This window comes from Oryx dammah, unplaced genomic scaffold, assembly GCF_014754425.2.
Source record: "Oryx dammah isolate SB20612 unplaced genomic scaffold, SCBI_Odam_1.1 HiC_scaffold_23, whole genome shotgun sequence".
Classification (NCBI taxonomy): Eukaryota; Metazoa; Chordata; class Mammalia; order Artiodactyla; family Bovidae; genus Oryx; species Oryx dammah.
In genome coordinates this window covers 112,361,658-112,374,097 of record NW_024070207.1, presented here as the reverse complement: position 1 = coordinate 112,374,097, position 12,440 = coordinate 112,361,658, and the positions used below count along the sequence as shown (strand labels likewise).

General features: G+C 38.6%; 1 protein-coding gene across 1 annotated transcript in view; it reads left to right on the top strand.

Moving 5' to 3' along the window:
- Positions 1–11,996, top strand: part of PHEX (phosphate regulating endopeptidase homolog X-linked) — a 204,158-nt gene extending 192,162 nt beyond the window's left edge. The window contains exons 19-22 of the mRNA XM_040266660.1: positions 311–376; positions 1,401–1,505; positions 5,993–6,069; positions 8,723–11,996. Coding sequence (XP_040122594.1) covers positions 311–376; positions 1,401–1,505; positions 5,993–6,069; positions 8,723–8,825 — 351 coding nt within the window. The 3' untranslated portion in view covers positions 8,826–11,996. The remainder of the gene's footprint in view (positions 1–310; positions 377–1,400; positions 1,506–5,992; positions 6,070–8,722) is intronic.
- The last annotated feature ends 444 nt before the right edge of the window (positions 11,997–12,440 follow it).

Sequence of the window (12,440 nt, the reverse complement as noted above, 5' to 3'; positions counted from 1 at the left end):
TTTCCATTTTGTCCCCATTAAACCAGAGTCACCCAGAATATGTTAACATTTTGTTGGAGCTGGCTAAATTGGTGAGAATAGAGAGATGGGTGAGAAAGAAATGTGTAGCATAATAAAATAGAAATTATATCCAGGAGCACCTTGCTGGGGTTCGTTTGCCATCTCATAATATGTTATGACTACCTCTGATGTATTGAATGCAATTTTCTCCTTAAAATACGGCACCGTTTTCTTGCTATCATATTTATGCCTCTTGCTGAATGATGGTTGGCTGTGAAACACTCTTATTTTTTCTTTTTCTTTCTGTTAGGTGAAGGGGAAGAGGACACTGGGAGAAAATATTGCCGATAATGGAGGGCTGCGACAAGCTTTTAGGGTATGCACTGCAATGTTTGCTGTGATTTTACAAATTAAGCTATAAAAAACCATTTGGGTGCACCTCAGTTTACGCTACAGACATTTTCTTGAGGAGTTAGATTTCTATAAATTCTGTGAATTTCCGTAAATTGAATTATATTTCCCCACTGACTGTTATATTCTGTTATATGAGTAGAGTTGCATTTCTTTCCTTTTCCTTTCTGGAGAATAAAGTCACCCTAACAGTAATATTTGTTATTAAGAATCATGTAGTTAAAAGATACTTTTCAGAGGATACTTTTAGTGTAGTCCTAAAACATGCCACAGAAATCTTCTTGGGGCTAGGTTCATAGTTTCTTTGAGTATACTCTATGCAACCCTCCTTACAATTTTCTCTTAAAATACTAAGCTTCTAAATTACAGTAAGAGGCTAGTGTTTCACATATAGTGGGCCAGGTAGGAGTCCATAATAATGTTTTCATTATCCCCTGCTCCATGGTTAAGCAAAACACATAAGGATGATGTAGAAAGATATTCATAAAGCTGTATGTATTCAGTGGCAAGAGCAAGCTGTTATTCTGAGGTTATATTCTTCCTCTAATTCTAGTTAAAATATACTTTAGTTTATAAAATGATGGTGATTGAAGATTATAGTTTTCTCTCTTACCTGGAAAAATAAATAAATTTGCTGGTCCCAAGATTTATTTCCATAGGGCTTGCCATTGTGTTAGATTTATTTGTTCCCTGGTAGGAATAGAAAGAATAGCTGTTTTACAGAGGGAGGAAAGGATGTTACTTAACATGTGCCTACTTTGGCCCAGCTGCTTTGGTATCTGTTGAGTGAACGGTCTTTTTGCAGATGAACCCGTCTCACTGTTAAGCAACACACCATTGACTTGCATTTCCAGATGTTTGTTTTCTTAAAGGAAAGCTTGACAGGATACATTTTGCACGTGGGGGAGGATATAGTTAATATCTGTACTGGAGGAGGAAAGAGGAAAGCCATTATTGCAGAGGGTCACCTCCTCTACTTCTCTCCCCAGGCTTACAGGAAATGGATAAACGACAAGAGGCAGGGAGTTGAGGAGCCTCTCCTACCAGGCATTGAATTCACCAACAACCAGCTTTTCTTCATGAGTTATGCTCACGTGAGTAAGACTGAGGAAGGGGCCTCAGAGATAAAATGTGGGACTTTGGCTTGCTTCCTGGGTCAAAGGTCTGGAACAAAAGTTTAACGATATAACTTTTGATTTTAGCTGAAATTATATCTTGCTGCTTATTGTCTGGATAGATTTCATGTTCTTCCTGTTCTATGGGATATAATTAATTAACTGATTGAATCGAGGCTTATGGGTGTTTTTATCAAGTGAGTTACCAGCCCTGTGGTGACTCACTTGATATTTCTTCAGTATATCCTGGCTTCTTAATGTATTTGATACTATTTGTAACCATTTCTAGTGACTCATTCTCTAGAGTCTTTCTTGGCTCTCTCGTTTCCTGCATGTCTCCTCCTTCACCTCATTTGCTGACTTGATCCCACCACTCTCAACCTGGGGGTCCCTCAAGTCTGTGTTCCCAACTGCCAAATGAACACATAGAGTACTAGAGCTGCAAGCAACAGCAGCAGAGGTGAGAGTCATATCACCCTTTTGCGAGTTTAATGGGCTCTCTGAGCAGAAACTGAAAGAAGATGTGCCCTAAATAAGGCACAATTCTGAGTTTGAGTATCTGGCCAATGATGCAAGTGCCAGTTGTTCTTTCTTATTGCCCTAGTTTATGTCACAAATATGTAGGCCTCATTTTCAAACAAGTCTGGGTTGGGTTGATGAAGTTCCTGATGCATGGCCTCACAGTGGGCAAATCTGTATCTGTAATGCTCAAAACTAGACAGAGGTTTTCATCAATACAGTCTTTTGTTCTTAAGTCTTTTCATTCACTCCTCAGTAAGCGCATTAATTGGAGAAGGCAGTGGCACCCCACTCCAGTACTCTTGCCTGGAAAATCCCACGGACGCCAGGAGCCTGGTGGGCTGCAGTCCATGGGGTCACTAAGAGTCAGACAGGACTGAGCGACTTCACTTTCACTTTTCACTTTCCTGCATTGGAGAAGGAAATGGCAACCCACTCCAGTGTTCTTGCCTGGAGAATCCCAGGGATGGGGGAGCCTGGTGGACTGCCATTTATGGGGTTGCACAGAGTCGGACACGACTAAAGTGACTTAGCAGCAAGCTCATTAATTTCCATGTCTTCTTCAGTTGACTCCAGTTAAAGGATTCTCATCTGTCTGGGTTTTGTTATCTCTTAAAGCTGACATGACACCATTAAATAAATGATCATTTATCAACCTGACATCAGCAAAAGTGTAATCAACAACAAAGTGACTCTCCTTTCTAGTTTTCCAACTTCTATCAACATACCCTCACCGTCAGCCTTTGGGTCTTCCTGGTTAGAGAACCTGGACTCTTAGGTCTTATTTGATCGATCTATCCTCACTTATGGAGAAGGAAATGGCAACCCACTCCAGTATTCTTGCCTGGAGAATCCCATGGACGGAGGAGCTTGGTGGGCTACAGTGCATGGGTCGCAAAGGGTCGGACACAACTGAGCGACTTCAGGATCAGGATCCTCATTTATATGGCACGTGTCTCAAAAGCTGATGTTTCATCCCATTCACTGTTCTTCAGATTCAGCCTCTCTTTCTCCCCATTACCCTGTCTTGTCATCTGTAGACTAAGCCTCCATCTCTTCTGCTTTGAATTATCCCAACAGCCTTATGGCATGTTTTCCTGATTTGGCTTTTTTCCACCACTGTCTGTCTTACATGCCACTGAAATACCATTTTACTTCATAGCTGACCTGCTGAAAGAACTGCAGTGGCTCCCAGGTGCCTACCACATTGAGACCAAATGCCTTTCAGAGTTCTCCTCGGTCTTATACAACCCTACCCAACCAGCTCTAAATCCCCGTAGCTCCACCAGACTCACCCTTAGCTGGGCAGGTGTCCTCACTTCCACTCCACAATGTCATGCTCATCATTGTCTCTGGTTTTGCTTTAGATTTGCCTTCTGCAAAGTGACCCTCTTTGTACTTCTCCCCCTCAAATTATTCAATTCCATCTTTACCATTTAGGATCCATGTCAAGTTTTACCTCTTCCACATCTTCCACAAACTTCCCTATGGATTCCAGTTCTCATTAAAAAAAAAAATCTCCAACTCCTTTGCACTTATCTTCTTTACTATGCAGTTACCTTGTTATCAAAATTGTGAAGATTTTTATCTTCACAGCTTGTGTATCTTCATCTAGCTTGTGTATCTCCATACACTTCTTATTTATCTCCATAGCATCCAACAAAGAAGCTGGGTATATTGAAGACACTTGACGTTTTTAGACGAATTGCTTGAAAAGGATGAGGTTAACACAGTTCAATTAAGGAGACTTTCTTTTGGGTCAGTACTGGGTCAGATATCCAAAATAAGCGTGCAAATATAGATAGAACTTTCTGGAGCAGGGGTTGGCAAACTAGGACCCATGGGCCATATGTTGCCTGCTGTCTGTTTTGTATTGGAAAACAGCCATGGTTTTTACATATTGTCTATGGCTGTTTTTGTGCTACAGTATCAGAGTTGAGTACTTAGAATAGAGACTTATGGTCTGTAAAGCCTAAAATATTTATTATCTGTCCCTTTACAGAAAATGTTTGCTGTCCCATGCTCTAGAGGACAAAGTACAAGGTCCATCAGTTCTTATTTAGGTTCTTACTTACTTACTTAAGGTCCATCTTAGTAGATGAAGTAAACTAACTGATATTAACATTACAGTCAGTTTTGAAATGTCTCCAAATAAAATTCCAAACTATATATGACTTACTTTAAAGAGATTAAGAAGAAAAATGGCAAGTGATTTTATATTACTAATGAGAAATTTCTCTTGGAGCTTTTCCCTACTGGCAGAATGAGATTTTCAACCTTTTGTGCACTGAAATAAGTCTGCTCATAAGGAGGAAAATTATTTTGTCTCCTGAGAAGGTACTAGGAAAACAGTAAGAACAAAAATGTGTTTTTAGAAATCTCTTAAATGATACATGAAGCAAAGACAGTACTATATAATAATGCAAGAGGAAATAACATTAGAAAAAGTGAGGTGGAATTGATTGTGAGAAACAACTTCACCTTAGCTACCTTCTGAGGAAGTTAAGTACTCCCATTACAGAAACATCTTTAGAGTCAAATTCAGAACCACTTTGGATAAACCACAGATGGTTTATCTTCTCCAAAAGCAGTAGCATCATATCACCTTTGCTGCTGCCTCTATCCCTGTAGTTTCTGTCAGTTTTTCCTTAGATGTTCTTATCCTCCTTCTTTCTTCTCATTGCTTCTCATTCAGTGGACATTCATGGAGATCCTTCCTGGGGCCCATAAATAATCTTCAAACTAGTCTCTCATTTCTTCCTACTCCCGTGCCCCTGCCAGATAAATCTTTGGAAAATATATTTTTAATCACCTTCATGCTCATTAACAATATTTAAGTGTTGTTAAACAAGATTAGCAATACGTTAACCTAAATATGGTAGCCTCTTGCTCAGGACTTGCTCAGGCCAGAAATCTGGCCACATCCTCGCCCTTCCTTGGTCTCCCATTGCTGCCCATTATGCACCACACAGCCCAGCCAAGCTGAATGTCTTGTTTTTTTTTTCCTCTCAACTATGTCTTTGTTTCCATTTTCTCCTCTACTCAGAATTCCCCCCATCATATTCATGTGTCCTGGTTTTATTCATACTTCAAGCTATATCATATTTCAAGATACACTTCACATCAGGATTAGGTAGGTTAGGGTACACGAATAAGCAGTGCAAGGACAAGTTTTCTTCTTGTTCATGTCCCATGTGTAGCATGGGTCAGCAGTGGGCCTCTGCTCATAGTTACTACTCAGGACCTGGGTTTTGGAGTCTTTATCCAGTAGGTGCTTCCATGCTCACTACAGGAGTAGGGAAGGAGTAGGGAGGAAATGTCCACTGGCCTTTAATGTAGCATCCTAAATTGTTTTTAATACTCTTAAAAGTTCTGCCAGATTTTTAAAGCTTTCCCAAGGAAGTGACATATGTCACTTCTGCTCCCATTTCATTGGTGAGAGCAAGTGACCATATAGCCGTGCCTAACTTCAAAGGGGATGGAACAATGTCCTTCTATCCAAGGACTGAACTAAGATGAAGCAAACAAGGCACCCAGGGTGCAAAATCCTTCCCACTTATGACCACACTCAGTAATGGATGAGTGATTCATTTTACTGATTCAAATGAATATGGTTAAATTCGATAACGGCTATTCCAAACTTTATGTTAATTGAATGAATACATTGGTTGATTCCTGGACACATATGCTATTCTCTTCATTTAAAGCATTTGTCTGGAAGCCTGTCTTAATTTACTCAAATAGTGAAAGCATTCACAGTGATAAAACCTTCTACTCTGAGGATTGGAATAATAGATGTTACTACCGATGAAGGTTTATCTGATCTACTTAAACAGCTTGTCATCATCGAGTCTCAAATTACTCTTTGTGTGATTTGAAGCAGTTCAGGCAGTAGACAATGTGTGGTTGAAATGGAAGCATAATCATCGGGATGTTTTTTCTTCTAGGTGAGGTGCAATTCCTACAGACCAGAAGCTGCTCGAGAACAAATCCAAGTTGGTGCTCACAGCCCCCCTCAGTTTAGGTAAGTAGGCATATGGGTGACACGAGTTTTTAACTGTGCATCTCTACCTCCTCTCTTCCCCAGCCATCCCAGGGCTCTATGAATAGGTGATCTGAAAAACAGCCTGCACTGTGAACAGCGATAGCTCCATTTCACAGACCAAAAAAAAAAAAAAAAAAATCTGGCCAAGCAGAAACTAAGCGTCTTTTCTTTAATTACTAGGAAGCTGGTTTAGCCAGTATTCTTTCACCTAAATTTTTGTAATAGGCTTTTGTACACACCTCTAATATCAAGAGATCTATGAGACTGTACAAGACTCCAAAGGTCATTTAGAATCCAAACCATAGCTTTAGTAGTAATTCCCACTTATTATCTTCCAGTTTTTGAAAAGCAGCAATCCATGGGTGCCATGAGTACACCATGGGTGCTCCATAAACTGGCATGTTTGATTTATCCAACCACCTACTTTTAAAAAATATTGACCAAAAAAGTCTTTTTTTAGATACAAATGAGCTCTTATGTACTATGCCTTAAAACACCTAGAGCTCTGGTTGAATTTGTGTTGTGGAATATCCTATTTAATGCCTCTTGTTCTTTCATGCAGCCAGCCAACAGACATGAATGAGTGCCCGCTTACAGAATGGCGCTGAACACAAAGGAGGATATATGGTGGCATTTAGCTATTGTAATTCGTATCTAGAGGCAAAAGCGCTTCGTTTTAACTTTTAGTCTTTTAGTTTGAGTCTTATTTTGAAACAGTTTCTTATATATGAAGGGAAATGAATTACCATCTTAATTGTCAGAATATATAAAATATTAAGTAAAAATAAAATTAAGATTACTATTACCTACTCCATATTAAGTTTCTAGCATAGTTTGAGGGAAATTTTCTGTACTAAGGGACAGAGTTATAATAGTAAATCCAAGAAACACAGTAATTTGTATTTATTTGTTCTTTGCTTAGAACATATTATTTCTTGGTATCTTTATATGTAATGTTTAAATGAATCCATTAGCATATTGTAGGAAAGTCATCTAAAAGTTCGATATGTTAAAATGTTATTCCCAAAATCTTGCCTTAGAAATTCTTAAGAAAGTGACTCTAAATTACCCCATTGCATAGAAATCAAATCACTATGTTAGAAATTCTCCCCCACTGGAGTAAACTGTCAAGAATGCTGACAGTCTCTAATAGGCTAAACTGTGCTTCCACTGACAAATGATGCAGATGAAATCACACAGTAGATTAATTACTCAACACATAAGTTCTTAGAAACTAAGTTCCTCTCACTAACTTGTTGCCTATAATGTTGGATTTTAACTGATAATTTTCAGAGTACACTTACCTGTCAGCTAAATTTGATCCTTAACACTTGCCCAGGGTGAATCATACCGTGTGTGAAACCTGCATCCCTCCGTGTGTGTGTGTGTGTGTGTGTGTGTGTGTGTGCGCACGCGCGCACGCACATGTGCACTCAGTTGCTCAGTCGTGTCTGACTCTTTCATCCCAGCTGACACATAAGAGGTTATGGGGGTTTCGAATTACAAGCCGATATATTCATTCAAATGCCCATAGGGGAAAAAAATCATTAGGGAAGAAAGAGTGATTGACCAAGAATGCTGTCTCTAGTCAGCCTTTTGAACATGCAGTTGAGTAAGAAATAGATGAGGGGGGTGGTTTTTTGCTAGCTTGTTAGTGATATCTGCACTAACTGTAGATTTTGAGTGTAGCAGAATTCACACAATGGAAATACCACTTTCAAAAGGCAATTCCAATCAAAGTGCTGAGTAGGAATCTGTAGTCTCTACTGCAGTCAGGCAGGGAACTTGCAAGAGCACCAGATTTTTGAGCTAACTCCAGTAAAGCATTACTCATCAGTAGCAACTAGACACTGTTCATTAGTTTACTGTTGCATGAACCAAATTCTAGGTAAATATGAGCCTGCAAGCATAATAGGAATTTATAGAAAGTGTTTCTGTGGATTGAATGAATTCTTTAAAGATAATTTAGAGATAGCAACAACATGAATGAATCTTACAGACGTAATACTGAGTGAAAGGAATCAGAGAGAAAAGAGTGCATACAGTGTGATCCACTGCTGTGAAGTTAAAAACCTGGTAGAATTGATTTATGGTCACAGAGGTCAGACTAGTAGTTATGCTTGGAGGTACTACTGTTAGGGCATACACAGGAGCCTTCTAGGTGCTGAAAATATCGCATGTCTTGATCTGGGTGGTAATAACATGGGTGTATACATGTGAACTCAATGAACTTTACATTTTAAATGTGTATATGCTACGTCAGTTATATGTTCCATAAAAAGTTAAATTAAAAAATAGTTAGAAAAGCTAAGTATTGGTAAATTGTATAGTTTGTAGGAATTTGTAAATTTATAGCAATGTACCACCATATATACAATTTATAGGAATTGTAAACCCTACGGTTTATAGGAATGTAAAGAAATTTGGAAGACTAATAGCATTTGTCTGGTTCTAGTCTCAGCTCTGTTAATTTTCTTGGAAATCTACTTAACCATTTTGGACTTCAGTTATCTCCTTGTAAATAGACTAAATGAATGGACTATTTTATCAAGCCATAGGTTGCTAGAGTTTTATTCAGAACCTGTTGATTTGTAAGAATTAAATGACATGGACTATGACATATCTTTTTCAGGGTCAATGGTGCAGTTAGCAACTTTGAAGAATTCCAGAAGGCTTTTAATTGTCCATCCAATTCCACAATGAACAGAGGCGCAGAATCCTGCCGACTCTGGTAGCAGGACTGTTGGTTCCTGCCATCCTGAGAGAGCTGCGCGGTGCTCATCACCTACTGCTTTAGGCCTATGTTCCCCTGAAGATGTTTATTTTAATGCATCTTTGGTATTTGGGTATTGCTTAGATCTAAACATTATTCAAAGTTGTAAGACTTAAAAAAATGGAATACAAAAAATCGAATCACATATGTTTCTTTAGAAAGCCAATTAAGTCCCCAGGCTGCTTTTGTTAAAATGTTGTTTGCTGAATTGTTGCTGTTGTCCATTTTAGTGTATAAGTTGCAGCTAAGCGGTATGTACCATTTTAATCTACAGCTTTGCAGGGGCCCTAGGTAGAATATATCCAGAAAAAAAATCAGCCAATTACACTAGCAACCCTCAGTGGTGTGGACATGTGCGAGGCTACCTGGGAGGTCTTCCTATACTGTTAGATTTCCTGCACCATCCTTTCATAGCATTGATTAACTCTAAGGTGGTTAAGTCAGAAATACGTTGAATCCTTATTTGACAGTATTTGATGAAGTTCTGGCCTTCAGCTTTGGAGTCTCTTGGGATGAAAACACGCCTCATAGCTTGTATCTGATGTAGTCCACTGCCCTGTTCAAGTCTGAATGAACAAAGCTGGCAGAAAAGACTGCTTGGTGAAGGCTTGAGTTTATCAAATAGTAAGACAAGGCTGTATCTGTAAGTCCCAGAAGAAGTCAAAACTCCTAGTCATGCAACCGCAGGCACAGTAGGAAACAAAATCTCCAAAATTTGATCTATTCTGTTCAAACCTTGGCAATTACGTCATCTGCTAGATGCTTCTCTTCAGTCTAATTTCTGATGGTCTTGTTATCCTCATATATGTGCATTCTCCTTTCTCTGAAATGAGTAGGCATAAAAAAAAAGATTTTCTAATTCCCCATTAGGCACGTATGGCTTTCCTTCCCCTTGAGTGCAAAGGGACAAACCCCACATTGAGGCTCAGTTACCTCTTTTAAAAATCCTTTTTGAAAAATTTCTTGATTAAAGACGTTAGAATCTATTGATTGAATTTAAACTTCCTTGCATAGTCCGAAGAAACCTAATGTTTAGACTTCTTCTAAAGAGTTTGTAAGAAAGAGCATTACTATGTTTTCGATCCTCAGAACTCTGTCCTTTCAAGGGAACTATTCCACGTCTTATTAGAGAGTGTGTCTGCAGGATAAAATTGTAACAGCCTTAAAGTGCTTACCTGGCATTTTTGCTTTTTAAAATAGCCATCCCCCCTTCCCATTATTCCTGGTACATGTGGTTCTAGGTTAAGCTGGTCAATAGGAAAATCTCAAAAGCATAATGACAAATTCAGGCTAACCATAGGAAGCCATTTTACATCCCTGGGATTTGTCATTAAAAAAATGTGTGTGTGTGTGTGTGTGTGTGTGTGCGTGCACACACCATGTCCTTTTGTAACTATGGGAACGTAGGGGAGAAAAATGCAGGGGCAGCATCATGAGAAAACAATTTCAGTGCATTAGTCAGTGGAGAGTGATTTTCCCCTTGACTTCCTCCTCTCTGAATCGATAAACTCCTGAAGGGCAGCTACCTTTTCCGCCTTAACCATGACTTGATATCACCTTAGTTTGCATTTTCAAAAAAGCAGTTAAGGGTGCTGGAAACCTCCATGTCTTTTCTCTAGAGGAATCATTTTGATTTGGTTTAGACTTAGAAGATTCTCCTTGTTTCATTCCTATATCTGGACATTTAAAATCAGCTCAAGTTTTTAAGGCTTACATAAACAGCATATTCCTTCTAGATTTCTCTTTTTAAACTCCAAATAAACACATTCCTGCCGGTCAGAGAAAGTGTTTGATAAAAGCGTAGAATTATGGCTTTGGAAATGGGACTTGTTCAGTCACTTAATGGTTTAGGAAAACTGGTTGGTGAACAGTTGAGGCCTGCACAGTTTCTAAGTGAAATGGCTACTTGTCTTGACTAACTTTACTTGATGTAACTCAATTATACTGCAAGCTGTCGATAGGATGGCCATTGTTAAAATAGACTTAGAGTAGCTCAAATCACCATGACTTGCTGGAACAATTTTCTAGATTGAACTTCCAAACTCATGTTCCTGTTCAGATTTTCAGAGTACATTCTTATTGTCCCTTCTCTTCAATACAGACTAATAGAAAAGAGTCAAACACCGATTAAGTGGTGTAAGGAAGAAGGTAAAATGCGACTGGAAATCGGGGGAGGGGAAAGGAGAAGCTGGCCTAGGAATGTGACTCTGAAGAGAATCCAGGATTTTGGCAGTTCTTGCTAAGCACATCCACTGGAGGAGAGCCATAAAATTTTACAAAAATAATTATGCTAAATTAAAAGGAAATTAAATATTGGATCTCAGACTATGACTGCCATAGCACACTTCTCTGATTCATATACCAGATATTCTGCCAGTGAACTATTGCCTGGGAAATGGAAGGCGTTAGGTTTTTGTGAAATTCTCCTGGTTTAGTCAAGGTTCTTATGTGTATAAAATGGTCTTGTTTGGCTTATCATCATTGCCCAAAGTTTGTTGAGCTTTTTACCAACCACACAGCACTGGACTCCTATTTCCATTTTTTCCTTTTATGAGATGGAGTTGGAAGTGACTACTGCAAGCTCAGGATTCATAAATTATCCTTAAGTTTATTCAGTGCCTTTCCTCAATGGAGCTTAAAGCATAGCACATAAATTTTATCTTATTTAGCCCTAGAGCATCACTAAGAAGCAACTAGGAACTGTAGCTTGCCACATAGGTTATGCTTGCACCAGATCAGTGGAGAGGTTTGAGACTGCTTCTCAAGTACCCCAGAGTCAGGAGAGTTAAAGCCTTTGTTCTTTGGGCTGCTTGCCTTTGCATTAACCTTCATCCCTTAGGTCACCTCATTTCTGAATACATTTGTTCCAGCAGTATTTCTATAATTACTTAGCATTTGATAGACTTCTTCCTTGATATTTCTAACAGTATGTCTCAGTTGCATATTAAATTATGGAAGAATATATGATTATTTCAAGCAATGACATTCTCATTGCCAGTGGCAGTGCCCCACTGGTTTGAAGAAAGGTGTTCTTGGATTATGCATTTCATATCTAAATGGTCTTTGTATTTTCTTCTCTTACTTGTAAAACAATGTGAACGATCGTTTTAAGGACAATAAAAAGTTGAAGATATTCTGTTTCCTTTCTTTTTAAAAATAATATTAAAATTGATTCCATCCATTAGCATACTCAGTTATATTTTAGACAATATTTGCCTAAAAAGTACACAAAGCACTGTAGTGGACTAGGTTTCTTGGTTTAGGAAAGTGAGATTTAAATGCAGTAACTTTCTCTGTAGACAATGAGAGATTTGAGAGTTGGTCATTATATTTTCTTCCAGTATATAAACGGATATATTTGTTATATTCCTAATGAGGAAAAAAGAGGCTTCTGAGGAGATTATCAACCATGGTATGGCTGGTCTTGCAAAAGTGACAAGGAACATTACGGTTACTGTCAAACCAAAGAATCTCTATTTTGCTGTCACCTTTCTTTAACCATCAAGTCAGATTATGGTCACTCATTCAGTACATAGTAACTGACCACCATTTGATTTAAGTCACAGAACTAGCTGTA